A 22,845-nucleotide genomic window follows, 5' to 3' on the forward strand; every position below is an offset into this window, starting at 1 on the left:
AGCCACTTCAAAAGTCAACCAGAACATAATAAATTTTGAGTTACACACATTACCAAGTGATTTTAGTCCTATTCCAGTTCCACAAATGTGACATGGTTAGTACCCTCCAATCTTGTCACCATCTGAGATTTATAGTAGCAATTATCAGAGTCATAAAGGGTGTTTGACTCTTAGGTTAAGAATGAGATCAATTTGCAAATACTCCTATGAATTTGAGGAAAGCTATGACTGTTAAGAAAATGGGTCAATTTGTAATTGCTTCCTCTGTCTTCCATACCGTGCCATTCCCCCTCATTTAAAAAAAAAAGGACGCAAGCTCACAACAAACGCGCACAACAAAAGAAACAGGAATAGTTATAGTCACCTAATCATGGGAAGGATGCTACTGCTTTTGAGATCACAAAGAGAAAATAACATTCCTGAAATGGCACTGACTACGCAAAAGGCAGCTAGGAATCTACTTTATAATTTGCAGAGAGGATTCAGTCAACATAGTGTCAGAAGGATTGTGCCCATGTGTTTGGGATTGAATGAGATTTACACCGTTGCATCACGTGCTTGTAACAAGAGAGAAATGGTTTGCTGAATAGTTCTTTTTCCACAAAGTCTTCATCCTTTTTATCATTGTCTCACCTCTTTGCTGCCCCAGTTAATGAACTTTTATGAAATAGAATGAGAGAGAGCAGCAGATACTCTCAGGTGAAGTCAGACTCCTCCAAAAACAGTAACATGGGACTTAAACAGAGGGCAAGGAAATATTTTCGTCAGAACACACGTACAGCCCAATTAGAGCAAGCAAGGGTCAAGAGATTGTCACGAGTATGAAAATTAAACGGATATTTTTTCTTTGCATGTAGCAATATATGGGGAATCCTTACTCACCCATCCCACCAACTTCAGAATCTTCTCATGAAAGTAGAAGGCAGAATATAGCTAGATGTCCAGGAGGGTCGAGCACGATTCTTTGGGAGGCTCTCTGTTTCCTTGCCTAGCCACTTTGCAAACTAATCCCTAAGGGGTGTAAATTGTGCCCACCCATGCCCTCATTTTGTCTGATGTAGGGCATATCAGTAGTAGGAATGTCAATCTTAGATTATCACAGCTTGACAACAACTCGCACTTAACCCAGTTAAATGGGAGAAGAGGAAGAGATCTGAGGAGGCTGGTTGGGGCTGAGGTTGCACTTGATATTATTGATGACTCGTGTTGTTATGGGTTTTGGGATCAATGGGTAAACTTCGATGAGTAAGCAGGAATAAATGTCTCACCGACCCATGACTCCTGCCAGGGTCGGTAGAAAGGGAATCAGGGACTGAGAGGAAAGGAATGTTTCAGTCCACCACAAATGCAGCAGGGACTCACTCTCTAAAATGTATGCTTGCAATATTTTCTGTTTTTGGTTCCCTTTCTCTCCATCTCATTCACTCGAGCTCTGAAACTGTCATTGCAGCCAACTCCTGGCTTCTAAAGGGTCAATGGTGGGAGTAAAATAATTGAGGATTAAACCGAAGGAAAATAATGGCATTGACTGAGGTTTAGAATAAGCATTGTTCTGTCAGAAATGGCTATGTCATTACCTTGAGAACACTGAGCCTCTTTAATCAATAATTAATACCAGATTAAGAGCGACTGACCGGTTACCTCTTCTGGTTAAGTGGACCTTAGCAGGTTACAGCTGTGCATTATCAAGTAACAGCAACCCTTTTAAAGCAAAACCCATTCTGTAGGAAGTCTACCCTTTTTCTGTAAGTTTTATGGGTCTGCGTGGTGCAATGTTGTCTTTTTTTTTGCTTCCCACCCACAAACATGGAGGTAATTTAACATTCAAGTAAAGGATGAAGTTCTGCTGGTCTAGATGCAGAGGTAATAGATGTGTGAGAAAGTGTGCTCTTTGACAGTGAGGTAAGTGCTTGCCTCTGATCATGTCAGACGGAAATTACTTTCTAAAGCCATACTGCGAACATAGATATTATTATTGAGTTGGAGGAAATGCAGAAAATGATGCAAGATTGCAAATTTAAAAAAATTAAGTGAAGAAGGCTGTTTCCATTAGCCTACTCTTGTCAACCAGAAGATAACCAACATTGAATATTTAACAAGGCAGGCTTGATATTAGCCCTATCTGTGTACCCTTCCACTCATTGCAAGACTGATTTATCAGTTGTCTAGAGAAACGTAGGCAGCTCAAGAAGAAGATAAAACTGACGAGTTGTAACTTTATAGACATTTTGCTACAGGTACTAGGAAGCTTCTGGAATTGTATTTTTTTCCCCCACACAATTAAATGAGTCCAGTAGTATCTTTTTTTAATTGATACAAAGTGAGATTAATTTGCCGGTAAATTTAAACTTGGTCATGTGGAGAGGGGAAAAAAATATATTAAAATATGATTTAAGCCAGCAGGTAGCTTGAACAAGCAAGCTGGATGGGATCAAGTTTAAAGCATCTCCAATTCCCAACCACTCCTTGTCTGAAATATACTCTGAAAAATGGGATGCAAGTTGTGCTGTCAGTCTGTCCTCCCATGCATATACAAGGACTAGGCACTTCTTCAGAAATGGAGATTGTTTTTGACACTGAAATAAAAATAAACATGAAAAATTTCAATTTATTTTCCCTGTTAAAACTGGAAGACCGTCAAATATAGGAGCAGAATTAGGCTATTTGGTTCATTAAGTCAGCTCTGTCGTTCGATCATGACTGATATGTTTTTCAAGGTGGGAGTGGGTACTGCAGATGCTGGAGATTAGAGTCAAGATTAGAGTGGTGCTGGAAAAGCACAGCAGATCAGGCAGCATCCGAGGAACAGGATATTCAACGTTTCAGGCAAAAGCCCTTCATCAGGAAGCCCTTCCTGATGAAGGGCTTTTGCCTGAAAAAATGTCGGTTTTCCTGCTCATCAGATGCTGCCTGACCTGCTGTGCTTTTCCAGCACCACTCTAATCTAGACACTGATATGTTTTCTCAACCCCAGTCTCCTGACTGCTCCCATAACCCTTGATCTCTTTACTAATCAAAAACCTATCTATATCTATTATAAAGACATGGAATGCCTTCTTGTGTCTGACACTAACTTCTGATGGATCGCTCAAAGAGGGGGGTGGGATGATGTGAGAATCACTGTCTTGTCTCTTCCAAAACTTCAACTACAAGCAGCAGCTTCATGTTGAATTGTTCAGCCTATGCGCCCTGCACCCATTTCCCAAATGAAAGAAGGGCTTTCTGTGTATCCAGCAGTCTGTCTATCAATGCCAACCAATTATGTCCAAGTCACAACATTTCGTGATTGTTTCAAATCAAAAGAAGTCGACTGGAAATTGTCTCCAAGTTTACATCATCACTGCCTCCCTCATCGCTGTCGTTTAAACTCTTTTCTGGCCTTCTCCCTTTTTCCCCCTTTTTCTCTCTCTCTCCCAATCTCTGACTCTTTAAATCTCAAGTATTGTTACAGCCACTAAAGGGGATATTATGGCTATGAAAATATGTATTGCCGTACAAGTAGACATATACTTTCCAGTTATTTGCAAAATTTCCTTTCCTCTGGCAACCAGAGATGAAGACCCTTTGAAATATGGGACAAATTAACTTCAGTTTTGTGATTCAGAATTGTTACAGTTTATTAAAGAACAAACATGAGCTTCTGTACATACATTAGACAGCTAGATAGATTTACATGAAAATATAGTTCAGCGAAAGGTCATTCATCCTGACCAGTTGGGGCTTCCCTGAAACCTCCACCCACATTTCCTTACCTAACTCAACTCTCTCTCTCTCTCTCTCTCTCTCTCTGTCTCTCTCTCTCTCTCTCTCTCTCTCTCTCTCTCTCTCTCTCTCTATCTCTCTCTATCTCTCTCTCTCTCTCTCTCTCTCTCTTCCCCCTTCTTCCACCCCCACCCCTCCAATAAGCCTGCCTGACTTCCCATTAAGTATATCCATAGAGTACTATTCACGTCAGCCACTCCCTGTGGTAGACCGTTCCATGTGCTCACCACTTTTTGGGTAAAGAAGTTACTTCGGAATTCCCTGTTGCATTCCAGAATTCTTGGTCACTGTCTTGTATTAGATTAGAGTGGTGCTGGAAAAGCACAGCAGGTCAGGCAGCATCCGAGGAGCAGGAAAATCGACGTTTCGGGCAAAAGCCCTTCATCAGGAATGCTGCCTGGCCTGCTGTGCTTTTCCAGCACCACTCTAATCTAGACTCTGGTTTCCAGTGTCTGCAGTCCTCACTTTTGCCACTGTCTTGTATTGACCACCTCTAGATTTCTCTTCCCCAAAAGAGGCAACATGCCCTCTGCTTCCACTGCGTGAAATGTGACAGTTTCCAATTCCAGGTGCAGTGAACCACAAGTGAAACAGGGTTGTTATGAATTTTCAGCCCTCACACCCAACGGCATCTATAAGCTCCAGATGAACGGGTGACCATCAAGATGGGAAGCTCATCCAAAGTCCCTTATGCCACCGAGGCTGGATCGTGATTATGGGAAATACAAGCACAAAACATTAACCAATCTGAAATAAAGGCTAGCATTGTGCAGCAGGACAGTTTGCAACTGAAAGATGAGAAGTTGTTTTTTTTTTAATATCAGTTGAGAGTTTGTTGACAAATATTTGTATCTGAATGTTAACCTGTCCTTTCTCTTTCAGTTGCTGACTGGCCTGCGCTCATCTAGTATTGAGGGCTTGCAGCCTAGACATCTAGATTTTAAAAGAAACTAAAGCCCATTCAGGTCTTCTCTTGCCCACCCAGAGAAAGGGAGGACCACAGATGCTGGAGATCAGAGTCGAGAATTATGACGGTAAAAAAGCACAGCAGGTCAGGCAGCATCAGAGGAGTAGGAGAGTTGATGTTTCGCTCATAAACCCTTCATCAGGAACAAGCCCTTCATCCTGATGAAGGGCTAATGCCAGAAGGGTCGACTCTCTTGCTTCTCAAATACTGCCTTACTTGCTGTGCTTTTCCAGTGCCACATTTTTCGATCTCTTGCCCATCCAACCAACCACCAGCCCCAGTCGAGAAACACACAGAGCCACACCTAAAACTCTGGCTTACGCTAACTTGGTCAAAGTAAAAGCCAATGGGCAGTAATATTACAACATTGTAGCTTCAGAATCATAAAACGTTCCAAGGTGCTTCTCAGTAACAAAACATGATACCGGGGGCCATAGAAGAAGAGCTCAAAACAGACTGACAAAGGTTGGAGTCAAATACGCAGGTTTAGGGAAGAACATGAAGGTAAACAGAGAGGGACAGAGAGATGGTGAGGGTTAGGGAGGGAATTCCACCGATAACTTCCCATGTGAGAATCAAGCAAGGAAATTCAAGAAACACAAAGGAGGCAAGGATTGGAGGAGCACAGTTATCGGGGTGGTGGTGGTTTGATGGTGCTAAAGGAAGTTTAGCAGGATTTGAGAATGACAATGAAATGTTTGAAATTAGTGTGGTGCCAGACAGGGATCACTGTATGTTGGTAAACCGGGGAGTTTCACAAAGGGTTTTGATTCTTTCCTCATTGTTTAGGGTGGATTGGATGACAGCTGTCCAATTTAGGGAGGTGAATCAAAATGAAATTTAAAACTATCTGAACAGTCGAAATACAGTATAGATCTGCCTCATGGTGTCTTCCAAAATGGGTCTTTGATGAAAATGATAATTTCTAACCATGTGATTTTGTAAATGGTACAAATCTGAGAAGAATATGATAATGCAAAGGTTGATATTTGGAACAATTATATGGGACCACTCGTTTCACCAAAGCTTTTTCTGAATTCCAATGTGATATCAAAGGTGAGCTCAGCGCCCTGTAACCTTAGGGGTCTGTCATTCCCCTGTGTCATAGACGTCTCTGGTCAAACAAAGTATAATTTCAGAAGGAAAACATCACTTTGGCTCCATTCTATTACCAACCTCACCTTAAGCATCTCGGCTATGCCACCAGTTCCTTACCTCTTACAGCCCTGAAACAGCGCACCATCAGAAACATGACTGTGCAAACATACTAATTGAAACGAAAAGAAGGAAGCAGGAACTGAGTTTATGAAATTTAGTTAAATCAGGAAAGCAATACGTGTTATTTTAGATTTACCCTCGAAACAAAATGTACAGTTAGCCCTTTCCTCCTCACCTGGACCCTCTCAGCCCACTCCGTGTAGAAGTGTGGTTTGAGAATCTCGATGGAAGGAACAACCGTGTCCATTTAAACCACGGCAGACAGCAGCAGTAGCTGGGATCCATGTGCACTGAGATCGTACAGCACAGTGAGTTCTATGTCGTCTTTCCAGTGCGACAGCTGTGTATGTAAAATGGTGTGTTGACCTATTTTCCTTTCTCTCGTGAGTGCATTAACCAAGGTGCTTTCGGGGCCGACAGCAAGGGGAGGGAAAGCATGGCTTGCTCTGACTGCTCTTGGCTAAAAGAAAAATGCCACGTGAAAATGAAATGTTAAAAAGCTGTATTTTTATGTACTACTGAGAACAGTGTCGTCTTGTGGCCGTTCTCGTAGAGTTGTGTTGGTTTAACAAGCGTCCAATCCTCTTGTCTTGTTGTTTTTTTTTGTCTCTCCTGCTCCCCTGTCCCCCTTGTCCCCACAGGCTGTGCATTTGTCACGTTTTCCACAAGGGCAATGGCACAGAATGCAATCAAAGCCATGCACCAGTCTCAGACCATGGAGGTACTGTATCGTCTGCCCTTTACTTGTTTCTTTGTGGATATTGTAGAATGTGGTGAAGCTGCAGTATATAATGTTGCAAGGAGGTCATCTCTCACTCCCAACTGTTGTAGCTTTTTCCAAGTTTGTGTGTGTGTGTGTGTGTGTGTGTGTGTGTGTGTGATGCAAAGAGGTCATTGGCTGCATTTCACAAGTTCTTCCTAATATTCTCAAAGCTCCTCCTGAATTCCCACCAGGTGGCTCGCACACACCATTGTGTGAAGAGGTGAAACCTTTTCTTCTGGGGGGAAAATAAATAACAATTTTAGTTCCCCAAAGGTAGAGGGTTGCCAAAGAAGCTTGGTTGACCTGCTTCCCAGTGTGGAACTGCATGTGAAGATCTCTCCCAAGGCAAACCTGCAAGTGCTAAGAGGGGAAGAGCAATGAGGGGACAGGGAGTGTAAATGTTTTCAGTCAAATTGTTCAGACAGTTTGGAGGAGGCAGGACTTGACGCCAGGCTTTCCTTGTTCAGAGACAGGATCACTCACTGTACCCAGCTAAATGGATAATGTTTCCTGGCACATAAATATAATGGATCAAATGGCCTCCTTCTGTGTAGCAAGATTCTAAGGGGTGATTCCTCATCTGCATTGAGCCAGTTGCGCTCAGTCAGAGGGGTGCTATAGCAAATCAGGGTTGAACAAAGTGACCAGGCAACACAACTCTGCATTTGACAACAGAGAGCCTTCTCGGAGACGCGAACAATTTGGGATTGAGTGAGGCTTGACCACTGTGCCCACATTTGGACTTTGCTATTAAGGAACTTAAATACACCCTCAAAACCACTTGGTTACAAGAAGTCAGTCAGAGACTCTGCAGAGCCAAGCATCTCAGACACCCACACAGAGGTGGATTCTGGAAGCAGAAAGGCTGTCTGAAAAGACCACTTCATTCTTTCTCATGCAATTCCAGTTCATTTGCTAAAAGTTGTGTGCGTGTGGATAGCGGGGTGAGGATGTGATTGGCCTCCATGACGATGCCTTTGCAGTCAAATAGCCTGCCAGCACTTGCTGTCATTGCTGCCATCACTCCAGGGGGAAAATATCTTGGGAGGAACTTGGAAGTGATTTAGTGCAATGCAGGCTCAAATTAGTAACTGAATTTATTAGCCTTTTCAAAAGGAAACCTACTGCTCACAATATAATGGGGCTTGCAAGAAAGTATACTGCAGCTTTAACCAGGGTGGAATGTGTTGGGAGAAGGTAACTTCCTGGAAATTACAGCTTTATAACAACCTGCATATGTCTTCAAACACTGTTTAACCACAGGTCTTAAAGAATGTAGCGCATTAAATTCATCAACTAACAACTTGTTGCACTCATTAAAAATAAGATTGACCTCTCTAATTGCTCAGTGGTGGCTGTGGTACTTAACTTAATCGCAAAGCAGATGTTGAAATCAGCAATGTCCTACTAAGAGACCAAAGGTTAAACATGTTTTAATTTGTTTTTGCTGTGTTTTTTTTTTGGACCAAACCTCCGCTTAACAGGGAATTGGCATCAAAAGCTAAATTAACTTCTTTCTCATCCATGTGTTGTTTAATCTTTTGTGGTGGTTACGTTTTTCTGTACTTGTTTTTCTCCCCCACCCCCTTCTCCCTGTATATTCCGATATGAGCTATGAAGTCTGTTCTTTTTCTCTGCTTTTTAATGGTTGTTAAGGCATCTGGTTCAAGCTGCTAATAACAACAGTGTTATCACGTTGCACATGGACGGAATTAATCAATTCATTTTTTAAATAGTTGCAAACGACAAGAGGTCATTTGTCCTATCATAAGTTTTTCAAAAAAAACTTTATAAATATGTATAAGTACACTGCAGATTAAATTACATTGCAATTTATTTCAATACAGTAATTGGCACTGCTTACCAAGTTATTACTTACAATACATGTCTCAAGTATAAAGCTCTGGTGCAGACAGTCGAGGGGACATTCCTCAGGTTCGAGTTCCTCCAAAGTTGAAAAAGAAGCATCTGATTTACCCACAGCCAGATGGGTTACAGCATCATGTCTCTCCTCTCTTCCCCCTTCCATTCAGATCTCAAACTAAAGTAGAAGATCAACAGGTTAAAGTTGCATTTGTGTAGTGACTTTAATATAGTAACTCATTCCCCAACAAAATGCGACACTGAACCAACTCAAGGTGATGTCTTTATCAGCACATTCGGAAAGGAGTCAGCAAAGTTGGGTCACCTATCATTCATACTCAGACCTGTTTAAAAGATCAAAATGGTTCTCATAACATTTGCTCACCTCCCCAATAGCTGTTTTCCACAAGGTTGATGGGAACCGGGATAAAAAATGTGGGGCCTGAATTTGTTTTCTCCTGCCTGCTAGATTATTCCAAATGTTTTTTTTATCAGCTGTATGCAGACTTTCCTTCCAATCAATGCGTTCTTTTTTAAATGTGTGAAAACTTGGCCATAGCCTGCTTCATGCTAACACCAATCCATTCAGCTTTTGCCTTATCTAAATCATTTAATAATAAACTGACTGCACCAACGTATAGCATTCTGTCACAACCTTGTGCAGTGTAAGTGCTAGAAATAAGTGTCAGTGTCGTTGGCGTAGGCAGGGGTGGGAAATAGATGCTAATCGCTACCCTGTCTCTCTCGCTTGCTCTCTCACACTCTATCACTATTGCTCTCTCTCTCACACACAGACACACACCCTCTCACGCACCCTCTCACAGACCCTCTCACCCTCTCACTCTCACACACACACACACTACTCACACACACATTCTCTCTCTCTCTCTCTCTCTCTCTCTCTCTCACATACACACGCACGCACACACACCCCACCCCCTCTCCCCACTGTGTAGTGTGCGCCTGGTATTTCCTCCATCCTATGTTTAAATTCTGTGCTGCCCTCACTGGTGGGGCCCAGGTGTAGAGGGCCAACACTTAGTTTGAGATATTCGATAAATATTGCCTGTCAAAAATCAGCCCAGACTGAGTCAGCATCGTCAGGAGAAGAGGCAAGGAATCCTGTAAGACAATAGAAGTTTTTATTTTCTGAATGAGGCATTGACACTGACTGACAGCCTGCAAGCCTGCTTCTGTGTTCACTCCCCAGGCACTGAGATCAGACCTCCAGTAATTCAGAGGTGGAGTCCAGGAGTCATTGCAGGAGAGAAGAAAAGATGATTAATGAGTCTTTTACATGACAGACCACCAAGTGGCTGCAGGACTGATGGAGGCTATTCAGCCTCTTGAGTTCATGCTGGCTGTCTCTGTAAGAGACCTTTAGCTGGTTCCACTCCCGCCAACCCTCGCCTTGCAGCTCATGTACTTGTGTTGTTCCCTGTTCGGGTGCCTGTCCAGTTTCTTGTTACAGTTGAATCTCTTTACTGTCAGAATGCACCCTGATCCTGACAATACTCATGTAATACAAGTGGAAAATTAAATCACATGCTTCTTCGCACTCAAGTGATGTCAGGGCCCTGTGTCAGCGGGGAGGAGAACTTGGAGCTGAAAATGTGTTGCTGGAAAAGCGCAGCAGGTCAGGCAGCAAACAAGGAACAGGAAATTTGACTTTTCGAGCATAAGCCCTTCTTCAGGAAGAGAACTTGCCTTGTGACCCTTTGGATTCTTTTGTAAGGCCTTTAAGCCTGTGTCGTCTTGCTCCTTTTGTACCTGTGGGAATAGTATCTCCCTATCTACTGCCTTGAACCCTCATGATTTTGACAACCAATCAAATCTCTTTCCAACCTTCTCCAAGGTGAATAATCTCAGCTTCTGCAACTTATCCATGTAAGTTTCACCCCAGATCCTTGGATGCATTCCCGTTATGTGGAGGAGCTGGTGTTGGAATGGGGTGGACAAAGTTTAAAAATCACACAACATCAGGTTATAGTCCAAAAGGTTTGTTTGGACATACAAAGTTGAACTTCCAGATAAACCTGTTGGACTATAACTTGGTGTTGTGAGACTTTTTTTTTACTTTGCCCATTCCCATTAAGCTGACTTCACCCAGTAATCAGCAATAACATGGGAAGCCCAGCTCACACATTTCCCATTGATCAGAAGCAGGGGGTTCCCAACATCTGAGCATTTGTCAACTTCCCAGCAAACAGAGCATGGTCAAACACAAAGGTCTGAATGCCTGCCCACATGCCATTGTGTAGCTAGTCACTAGATGGTATTAAGAAGGTTGGCACTAAATTCATCCCCTCTACCCCAGTTACTGCCTCGACTGAATAACTAGAGACTGGTCCATTGGCAGAGTTCATGGGCTTAAGTTTGAGGGCAGAATCAATAGCAACACGAGGCAAAACCTGCTGACTCAGCTGTAATGTGTGCTGCCTGAGAATGCTGTGGAGGCAGTTTCAAAGAGAATTGGTTCATTATTTGAAGAGAGAATATTTGCAGAGCGATAGGCCAGTGGGGAGAGGAAGTAGAGAAGTTGCTCGTCCAGAGAGTTGGCATGGACATGACTGGCCAACTGGCCCCCAACTGCGTTGCCATGCTAGAGCTCTGCCTGCAAGAGATACAGGTACATCAGGATAAATGAAGGAAACAGCCAGAAATTCAAACTTAAGAAGAACACACCTTTACGATTGACATGGTTCCCATTAAACTCGGGATTCTAGTTTAAATTCATGAACGCATTAATGCAGAGACTGTAGGAGGGAAGAGAAACAGAGGTAACACTTTGAGTCCAATGTGACTCCTCTTCAGAAGTCATTTGTTAAGCTAATAAGACACTTTGTCAGATCAACCTGGCTCTGTTACATCAACAACTATTACTGTTACATTAATTTCAGGAGAGGGTCAAAATGAGCAGTGCCCAGAGATGTCCCCATTTCCAAATGTTAACAAGTGAGTGTTCTTCACTGAGTTCCTGTCAGTGCTAAATGATCCCCCAATAAACTGCAAACTCTGCTTCCATGCAGATTTTCAAAGTCTTTTATTAAAATATTACATGCTTTGTGTTTTTTATCTTCTCTTTGGAGAAGATGTCAGTTATTATTTGGCCCAAAATATCGCAGAAATTGAATCCTCTGTCAACACTTTTTCTTACACCATATTTTGTAAGAAGGGAAATGAAGTAATGACTTTTGCCAAGTATCTTTTATCAGAAACATCCCTTATCAAAATTCTCTCACCTCAAAAGTAGTAATATTACCACGGTAACCTTGAGAATGCTTTATATTCTGTAAGGAACAAAATTGGAGCTGATATTGTGCAAGGTTGAAACTTGTTCTTGGGGGCTTCAGTTTGAATTCTGTTTACTGTGACATTTAAGTGAGCCATTCAGCTCAGGGGGTTCACTGGGGTAATCCACAGTCTGCATCAATTTAACTTGTTTTGGATTCTGGATTAGTGGTGCTGGAAGAGCACAGCAGTTCAGGGAGCATCAGAGGGAGCAGTAAAATCGATGTTTCGGGCAAAAGTCCCTACAGTATTCCTGATGAAGGGATTTTGCCCGGAACGTCGATTTTACTGCTCCTTGGATGCTGCCTGAACTGCTGTGCTCTTCCAGCGCCACTAATCCAGAATCTGGTTTCCAGCATCTGCAGTCATTGTTTTTACCTAACTTGTTTTGGGCCCAAGCTACTGTGGACTGAGGGTCAATGGCCCATGATTCCTGTTTCTTCATCTGTGCAGTTCTGTCTACCAGAAGGTGTACTTGTTTTTAACTTAACCTTTTTTTTAAACCATCCTGTTCAGAGATGTTATTACACACCTCTGGAATAGGTGGGACTTGAATTCAGTACACCTGGTGCAGATGTGCACATGACCACTGTGCCACAAGAGGGCCCTCAAATTAAATTGCCCCAGGTGTCCAAGTTATTTTCAAATCAATACATGCAGAGATTTTATTACACACATCTGGTGCATGTAAGACTTGAACCTGGGCCTCCTGGTCCGAGGTAGTTACACTATGACCTGAGGGCTCTAGAAAGTATATATACAGTATATAGAGAAGGGAAACAAAACTTTCACTTCAACTCATTCATGCTGACCAGATCGCCTAAATAAATCTAGTCCCATTTGCCAGCATTTGTCCCATATCCCCCTAAGCCCTTCCTATTCATACACCCATCCAGATGCCTTTTAAATGTTATAATTGTACCAGCCTCCACCATTTTCTCTGGTACCACCCTCTGCGTGAAAAAATTGCCCCTTTTAAATCTATCCCCTCTCATATTAAATCTCAAAAAAAAGAGAAAATTGGTTTCAGAAATGCTGGTTGTCTCAATAATTGTCTCTAATTGTCTCTTACGTAATAGAAGGCAACTTGGGACAAAGTGTTGAAAATAAGCGAGTGCCAATGGCATTGATGCCTTCAGGATGAAAGAGCCTTGAGGGCATCAGAGTTCAGACAGTGGGGCAAAAAGCTGTTGTCCAGTAGGTTCCAGTATGAATGTAGGGGTTAGAGAAGAAAGGCAGAGGATGGTATGCATCCATGTTCTTGTTGTTAGAGTTTTGTCGGAGAGAGAGAGAGAGAAAGGGAGGGTTGGAGGAATGGTAACAGAGGAGAGAACATTGCTCCCATTTACACAAGCAACATCCCAGCAGATTCAGACCAGAGCAAATAATGTCCCTGGGAGCTACTTGTATGGAAAGCATGCTATCCATTAAATAATATTATCCTTCAGAATTTTTATGTGACAAATGCTTAGACCATAAGACATAGGAGCAGAAATAGGATATTTGGCTGATCAAGTCTGCTCTGCCATCCAATGAGATCATTTCATACACAAGTATCAATAAGGGAAGGTAGTGGCCTCAATGTTATTATTGCTGGGCTGATCATCCAGAGATCTGGGTTGAAATCCCATCACAGCAGAAAATTTGGAATTGAGCATCTAATGATGACCATGAATCCTTTGTTGATTATCAGGAAAAACGTATCTGGCTCACTAATGCCCCTTAGGGCAGAAAATGTGTTGTCCTTATCTGAGCTGCCTGACATGACCCACAGTAATGTGCTTGACCATTAACTGTCTTCTGGGCAATTAGGGGTGAGCAGTAAATGTTGGCCTAGCCAGTGATGCCTGTTGTAAAAAGTTTAAGGGAGATAATTGGTCATGTTTTTATCTGAAAATGGACCAATCTTGAAAGTTTGCTCCCTGAACATATTTCTGATCCCATTCTAAAGCCACGTGCAAAAGTCTGTCAAATTTTTCCTCTTGGTTGGTTTATGAATTCCTTCTTCCAGTTCTAGTGACACCTGTGTACAAAAGAAAGTAAAAACATGCAAGTGTAGAATGGCAAATAGCTGCGGGCTCAACGGATGTGAGGCTGGAAAAGCACAGCAGGTCAGACAGCATCCGAGGAGCAGGAAAGTCAACGTTTTGTGCCGAAACCCTTTGTCAGGGCTGGGGAGGGGGAGGGGAGCCCAGTAGTAAATGAGAGGGTGGGGCTTGGGGAAGGGTTAGTCGTATGGTTGTAGGTGGATGCAGTTCAGGGATTATTATGATTGGTCAGTGGGAAGCAAGGAGTGGATGGGTGAATAGGAAGATGGACAGGTATGGTCAGGTCAGGGAGGTGAAGGGGAGGGATTTTGACGCTGGTGAAGTCAATATTGAGGCCATTGGACTGTAAGTTTTCCAGGTGAAATATCACTTGGCGTTCGTCCAGTTTCCACTGGTGTCAGCCTTGACAGTGGAGGAGGCCAAGGATGGACATGTCGCCAACGGAGTGGAAGGGGGAAATTAAAATGGATGGCAACCGGAAGATTGGGTTGGTTGATAGCTGCAACTTTCTTTCCTTGGGAGTTGTGAAAGCTTGAATGCTCCCATTCAGGGATGGTCACAGGTCAGAGGACCATTGCTGTCTGCCTGTCTACCAAATCTGGAGAAACACTGAGATTTGGGTGTCCCAGTGTGGAGGTCATAAGAGTTCCAACAAGCATAGGCCCCTGAGCAAAACCAGCCCTCGGAGGACAACCTGAAGACACAGAGATGGAGGCAGGTGAGGATGGGAGATCTGTGGTCAACAAGGCAAATGACCATCTCAGAGTTGACCAGGTAGATGGTGGCAGGGACATGTGGCTAGAAAGCAGAAGTTGGAGCCTGAGAGGCTTGGAATTCCCAAAGAGATGAGTGAGGTGAGTAATTATTTTGATAGTGAGCTCATCCTTCCTGGAAGGTTTCCAACTGGCCAGGCAAGTGGCTTTCCAAAACCTGGCAAGATTACTTCCAACATTTCTGATCTCCGCATGTCTTTCAGCAATGGAAGTCCTCAGGTGGATGGGTGACATGGTGTTCCTTTGAAGAATTTTGTGCATTCACTTTCCCTCACTGCTGAATGACATGTGCCTCTGTATAAACAGGGCAGTATTGATGCATCAGAAACTTTGACAATTACTGTTGGAATTGGCTCAATATTGTCTGATTATTTTCTTTGGACATCACACAATGTTACAAATGCAAGACAATCTTGAATAAAGAGTAAACCCACTACCTGAAATTTACAAGCTGCCCTCTGATTGGTCTCAACAGTTTGTATGTTACCAGGGTCTGGTTCTTGATAATTTGAGCAGTCAGTGAGCAATACCATGGGGGATCTGCTAATAGAAGGATAAAATTGGAAATGATGAGGGGAAAAACAAAGTGAGAATGGTCTGTAAAAAGAAAGAGAAGCAGTTATAATTGGCCAAATGGCTATTTGTAAATCTTAGCAGGACTTATACACTTCATGGTAAGGTCTGAGGGAGTGTTGCTGAACAAAGAGACCTTGGAGTGCAGGTTCATAGCTCCTTGAAAGTGGAGTCGCTCGTAGATAGGATAGTGAAGAAGGTGTTTGGTATGCTTTCCTTTATTGGTCAGAGTATTGAGTACAGGAGTTGGGAGGTCATGTTATGGCTGTACAGGACATTGGTTAGGCCACTGTTGAAATATTGCGTGCAATTCTGGTCTCCTTCCTATCGGAAAGATGTTGTGAAACCTGAAAAGATTCACAAAGGATTTACAAGGACATTGCTGGGGTTAGAGGATTTGAGCTACAGGAAGAGGTTGAATAGGCTAGGGCAGTTTTCCCTGGAGCATCGGAGACTAAGGGGTGACCAGAGAGAGGTTTATAAAATCATGAGGGGCATAGATAGGATAAATAGACAAAGCCTCTTCCCTGGGGTGGGGGAGTCCAGAACTAGGGTGATATGGGAAAGATATAAAAGGGCCCTAAGGGCAACTTTTTCACACAGAGGATGGTACATGTATGGATGAGCTGCCAGAGGAAGTTGTGGAGGCTAGTACAATTGCAACATTTAAAAGGCATCTGGATGGGTATGTGAATAGAAAGGGTTTGGAGGGATATGGGCCGGGTGCTGGCGGGTGGGACTAGGTTGGGTTAGGATATCTGGTTGGTATGGACGGGTTGGACCGAAGGGTCTGTTTCTGTGCTGATGATTCTGAGAAATGTAATGAATGAATGAGATCAGAAAGCAGGGCAGGGTCTTATCCTGGTGATTAATGCAGAAATAAATAGCTGTCCTTGCAGTGCTCTGTCTTTATTTTTCATCCTGTTGTAGTCCCCCTCCCCCACCAGTTCTCCCTGATGAGGGATGTGGTTCTATGCAAATTCAAAAGTGGTTAGGAGGTCAGTGAAGGTGGAGAAGGAGTCACTGTGATTTAGGAATATCCTCACTGAACAAACTGAGCCTGCAAGATCCAGACACAAGCCAAGGCTTTGGGATTAGTTTCTTACCCTGAATGTCAGGAGGAATCCCTTGGAGGAAGCAGAGGTTAGAGAATGATCATCTTTTGATGGGGACAAGATTCAGATCGAGAAAGTTCCATTTTCCAATTCCAACGAGCTTCATAGATTACTTCTGTAAAGACCTTGATCACAAGTCATGGCCTTGGGGCAATTAGGGCACTATTGCAACAGCTAAAATCTTAAATTACATAGGATCTGATTATGGTGGGAAATCTTCCCCCTAATCTGTCACACATCCCATTTCCATTGATACTGATCTTGGGGACCCCTGACCCACTAACACTGAACTGAGAGTTTTACAGATAAAGGAGCCAGTCTCTCCCACACCTGCTCCTTCTCCAGCTGATGCAAAGATTACCGCTAGCTTTCACAAGCTCGTGTCAGTCGCAGCTTTCCCACAAGTGCCACCTTTGGTACCCCTCCAATGTGCTGGCCTGTTATCTTCATGATACTCTGCATATGTTGATAAGATTAAATGCCCTACAGTGTAGAAACAGGCCCTTCGGCCCAACAAATCCACACTGACCCTCTGAAGAGTAACCCACCCAAATCCATTTCCCTCTGACTAATACACCTAACACTACGGGCAATTTAGCATGGCCAATTCACCTAACCTGCGCATCTTTGGACTGTGGGAGGAAACTCACGCAGACACTGGGAGAATGAGCAAACTCCATACAGACAGTTGCCTGAGGCTGAATCGAACCTGGGACCCTGGTGCTGTGAGGCAACAGTGCTAACCACTGAGCCCCCATGCAGTTCCAGGTTTGCCTGCAGCAGCCACATGTAAAGACCCTTCTGGGGAGCGGGCTGCCAATAGCACGGCACTTTCCACCTTTACCTGCACCTTCTGCTGTACCGTCTGCTTCCAGCCTACTTCCCCAATTGGGCAGCCTCCCTACCTGGGTACTGACACAAGGCCCACCCTCTCTAACATTGGTATAGACCATAGCAACCTTCCTTCAGATATATCAAGGTGAATGACTCAACCCTAACATTTTCTTATTTAAAGGCAAGTGTAAAGTGCCATATTCCCAATGTAATTCAATTGATTACAGTACTCAGCTTTAAACAAACACATTTTATTCTTACTTTTTAATTAAAATACAAATAAAAGAAAGAAAAATTTGTATAACAACTCTATTTGAAAACATAATAGAATAACAGATTACTTAACTACTTAACAGCAACTGTTCCAATGTAGTAACATCCCGAAACACACCCTTGGCAAAGGCAAATTCAGTAAAATAAATGATCTCACAGACAATGTTTCTGCAGTCGAGGCGGGAGAGAATGCAAGTGTTTTTGCTGTAGGAAGGAGAGACATATGGCAGCTTCCAAACCTCAACGCCAACTGATTCCAAACTTGGGCAACTGCCTGTGTGGAGTTTGCAAATTCTACCTGTGTCTGCGTGAGGATCCATTGTGTTTTCTGGTTTCCTCCCACAGTCCCAAGACGTACAGGTTAGGTGGATTGGCAATGCTAAATTGCACATACATAGAACGTAGCAAAGTTCAGGCCCTTCAGCCCTCGATGTTATACCTGCCTTTTATTCTACTCTAAGATCAGACTACTCTACATACCTGTCATTGTATTATCATCCATGTGCCTATCCTAGAGTCACTTAAATGTCCTAATGTCTCTGACTACATACCACTGCTGGCAGTGCTTTCCATGCACCCACCACTCTGTGTAAAGAACCATCTCTGACATCTCCCCTAAACTCCAATTACCTTAACATTAAGTCAGCTCACGATAGACATTTCCGCCCTGGGAAATGCCTCTGACTATCCATTCTATCAATGCCTCTCAACATCTTGTACACCTTTATCAAGTCACCTCTCATCCTGCTTCCCTCCAATGAGAAAAGCCTTAGCTCCATCAACCTCTCTTCGTAAGACATGCCCTCCAGTCCAGGCAGCATCCTGGTACATCTCCTCTGCAGCCTCTGTAAAGTTTTCACATCTTTCCTATAATGATGCGACCAGAACTGAACACAATATTCCAAGTCTAACCAGAAGTCTGTGGAACTGCAGCGTAACCTCATGCCTCTTAAACTCAATACCCCTGCTAATGAAAATCAACACACCATACACCTTCTTAACAACCTTATAAACCAGGGCGGCAACTTTGAGGGATCTATGGACATGGACCCCAAAGCCCCTCTGTTCCTGCACACTGCCAAGAATCCTGCTTTTAATCCTGTACTTGGCATTAAAATCCAACCTTCCAAAGTGAATGACTTCACACTTTTCCAGGTTGGACTCGATCTGCCACTTCTCAGCCCCATTCTGCATCCTGTCAATGTCTCATTGCAACCTACAACAGCCCTCCACACTATCTACCTCTCTACCAACCATCATGTCATTGGCAAACTTAGTAACCCACCCTTCCAAGTCATTTATAAAAATCACAAAGAGCAGAGGTCCCAGAACCGATCCCTGAGGAGCACCATGGGTCACTGAGCTCCGGCTGAATACTTTCTATCTACCACCACCCTCTGTCTTCTGTGGGCCCGCTGTTTCTGTATCCAAACAGAAAGGTTTTCTTGTATCCCATGCTCCTTCCTTTCTGAACGAACCTACCATGGGGAACCTTATCAAACACCTTGCAAAAATTCATGTACACTCCATTGACTGCTCTACCTTCATCAACGTGTTTTATCACATTCTCAAAGAATTCAGTAAGGGATGTGTAGGTTGGTTGCATTAGCCATGGGAAATGCAGGGTTACAGGGATAGGGTAGGGGGATGTGTCTGGGTGGGATGCTCTTTGGATGGTCAGTGTGGACTTGTTGGGCTGAAGGACCTGCTTCCACTCTGTGGGGACTTTATGATGATGATGAAATTAAAACCCTAGCTTTGTGGGAGTCTGACTCCACCCGTTCAGGATGCTTCCACTATTCCAACTTCTAAAAACAAAAAAGACCCAAGGCCTCACAAGCTGTTTACTTTATTAGTTTGGAACAAGCCACTCAACACCTCTGTCTTAACCTCGTTTCAGAAAGGAAAAGGGACAAAATCCACCTCTTAAAGCCATAGTATCGTCACAGTATCTATAACCAGGAACTCTGAATCAGGCTAGGGGCTATTATCATACATGGTAAAAACAATGACTGCAGATGTTGGAAACCAGATTTTGGATTAGTGGTGCTGGAAGAGCACAGCAGTTCAGGCAGCATCCGAGGAGCAGTAAAATCATGTCCGCTATTAAATTGGGTGTTTGGTAGACTCTTGAACAGTTAACACCTTAGTGCCAAATTAGTGCTGGTGAATTTAAAAGTTGCCATTAACCCATTTGTTTATAATAAACATAATGGACAGAGAGAATTAAGTTCCCACTTTGCATTAAGCTCCAATCACTGCTGACCATTTAGCCACCAGATGTAGCTGCTATACGTGTGTGTAATGAAGCGGAATATTTTCTTAAACATGGGATTTGTTGATTACTGATCTATTTTACTAAGTAGATACTGAAAGTCAGTTTAATTTGCTACTGTTTCTAAAAGCAATACCATTATGTTGATAAGGAAGCATTAGTCCCCATTTTCTCTTGTTTGTATTTAATATGCTTGCAAACATTTTAATGTGTTATGCAAATTGTTCTCAGTCACCTTTTAAAATGTAGCCTGTTTTGTAAGCAGGCTTACATCTTTAATGCAGCCTCTTAGAGCTTCATTTTGTATTTAATTAGCTCCATAAAGGGGTCACAGTAGTCAAAAGACATCAGAGGTAATGTCATTCTAATGCAGGCTAAACACTGCGGATGCTGGAAATCTGAAACAAACAGAGAATGGTGGAGAAGCTCAACAGGTCTAACAGCACCTGTGGAGAAAGAAAAACAGAGTTAACATTTCAAGTCTGTTATGACTGCAGAATTAGGAAAGAATTCTGAAGAAGCTCTAAACTTGATTTTTGGTAAAATCTATTAACGTGTTCACTGTGTTTCTCTCTCCACAGAGGCTATGGTCTAATATTCTTAAATTTAAGAAATATTTATTTAAAGGACATTTTTGAAAGTTTTTTTCTTTTTGGAACTCATGGGTCATCTGTTTGCCATGGCGACAGTTATGGACTTGGATGCTATTGTCCCAGAGACTGATTGGATTATTTTCCTGTTCACACGGTTGCTTGTTGATTCTTTGCTTTTGTAAAAGGTTAAGTAGAATAAGATAATCGGTCTGAACGAAGCCCTGAGCTGTTTGATGGGTCTTCAATCACTTAATTCGAAAGGAGAGGATTTTCTGGCCCATGTATCACATGTCCTGAAATTGTGTTTGATTAATAGTCTATGGCAACATGTCAGGGCTGAATGTCGGGTCAGTGCTGTTATCCACGGGTTCCTTTTCCCTGGTTAATACTTCTGAAGGATCCGTTTTAGATGGTGACCTGGAATTCCCAAAAGCTTCCTATGACAGGCCTAGAAACACTCACAATGATGAGGGGAGAGAATCAGTTCCTACCCCACACTCTCCCTGTTCTTTTAAGGATCTTGCATCTTACCCGGCAGAAGTAAAACGGTTACTGTTTCTGGAAGAGTGGCCTTGCTGTCCAGTGAACAGCTTTACATGTTCTACATCTTGTCAAATGCCAGTTTGCTTCAGGATTCAGATGAGTTTGAAGAGTTGATGCTTGAGGTTGCAACATTTGGGATCCGAGATATTTGTTGTAGGTATTCTTTTTGCGGCGGGAAAGGAAGAAGCGGAGGGCGGCCTACCTAAGGGAATGAGGTTTTGATGCCTCTGAATAGTTGACCTCTCTCCTCTCCCCCACCTAGAACCAAGGTGGGACCTTGGGTTTTGTCCATCCTTGTACATCATACGCTTTTCCATTTAGGAGGGCAACCAATCACTGAGAGGTTTGGGGTTAGCTGCTATACTCTGATGCAAAATACTGTATAGGCAGGCAGGTGGCAGGGTTGAGACTTTCTCAGGTTCTTGTGATTAATGTGATATAATAATCAGTCTCTGCTGCATATATGGATGATAATCCTATTACCCCGATGGAAAATTTGTGTCTCTTTACAGTAGGATGAGTTTGGGATGTCCACTGTGATTTACTAAGTACTCATTGGAGTCAAACATGAACCAGCCAGCACTCAAATGTAGGGACTTCATAGAATCCTCACAGTGTGGAAGTAGGACATTCAACCCATTGACTCCACACCAACCCTCCAAAGAACATCCCACCTGGACCCACACCATCACTGTAACCCTCTAGTTCCCATGGCTAATCCACCTAATCTGTATATCCCTGGACGCTAGGGGCAATTTAGCTTGTACAATCCACCTGACCTGCACAACTTCAGACTTGGGAGGAAACCGGAGCACCCAGACAAGGGGAGAATGTGCAAACTCCATACAGCCCTAAGGTGGAATCAAACCTGGGTCCTTGGTGCTGTGAGGCAGCAGTGCTAACCACTGAGCCAGCATGGCACCCAATTTCGGGGGTGGGGAGGGGTGTTGTTGCTTAGTGAACTGTGACACTATCGGGACAGTAGAAACAGTTGGAGTTATTTTAAAGGTTCTTTCAAAAAGGGAATAATGCTGAGATGAAAGGTTTCCGGTGAAGACATATTTGACTGGGGAGATAGTTTGAATGTATAACTTCCTGCAAACCGTGGTGGGCAGTGGGAATTCTGTAACTATCAGCATCTGGTAAATATTTCAGTAAGCTCTGTTTGAAGGTAAAGTTTTAACTCAGCAAATGAGGAGGTTACCTACTGACAAAGCTCATTTGCATTTGCTAGATAAAAAAAGTTGTAACTGTTAACTCTATTTGAACAGGGCACCATTTTGAAAGAACTTATAAGCGAGTAGGTAACCTATTTTGAAGATTTAATTTGAAAGTCCTTGTCTCTTTTAGAGTATGTATTACAATTCTTACTCATTACATTTCTAACTCTATTTGACAAGTAACTGCATTTTATAAATAAGGACAACAATGGAGAAAAAAAATTAAACCTTTTAATTTTGTATAATATTTCGTAGATTTTTTAAAAAACTGGATTGAACAGGTGACAGCAAAGGGTGGGTTTCATCCATAGCGCCTGCTCCTGGTTACCGTCCACTGAGTTTTGTTAGAAAGTGTTGATGCTTGGATTCAGGTGATGGAACTTACTGTTGAAACCCAGTGTACTCTCAATTGCCTAACCTGGCAGTGGAAAAACTTCGAGATACGTTAGCCAAAGGTTGCTTATAGCTGTGGCAAGAAATTGTAATTGTATTATTGTACCAATTATGGAACAGGCTGTTTTAAACCTAGTACTGTATAAGGATAAAGGGTTAACAGTGATGTTATAGCAAAGAATTGTCAAGGAAACAGTGATCATAATATGGTAGAATTTCACATGGAGTGAGGATGAGAAACTTGGGCCTGAAACTAATGTCTTATATGTTTATATAATTACAGAAATATTAAAAACACGCTGGGTAGCGTAGACTCAGTAAATAGATAATTAAGTTGGGAG

At 42.8% G+C, this 22,845-nt stretch overlaps 1 protein-coding gene across 37 annotated transcripts in view; it reads left to right on the forward strand.

Annotated features, from left to right (window-relative positions):
* celf2 (cugbp, Elav-like family member 2) overlaps positions 1-22,845 on the forward strand; it is an 850,872-nt gene that overhangs the window by 769,887 nt on the left and 58,140 nt on the right. For all 37 annotated transcript variants that reach the window (XM_060842659.1, XM_060842645.1, XM_060842654.1 and 34 more), the window contains one exon: positions 6,589-6,668. In XM_060842659.1, the coding sequence (XP_060698642.1) occupies positions 6,589-6,668 (80 nt within the window). The remainder of the gene's footprint in view (positions 1-6,588; positions 6,669-22,845) is intronic.

Source organism: Hemiscyllium ocellatum, chromosome 23, assembly GCF_020745735.1.
Source record: "Hemiscyllium ocellatum isolate sHemOce1 chromosome 23, sHemOce1.pat.X.cur, whole genome shotgun sequence".
In the NCBI taxonomy this organism is placed as follows: domain Eukaryota; kingdom Metazoa; phylum Chordata; class Chondrichthyes; order Orectolobiformes; family Hemiscylliidae; genus Hemiscyllium; species Hemiscyllium ocellatum.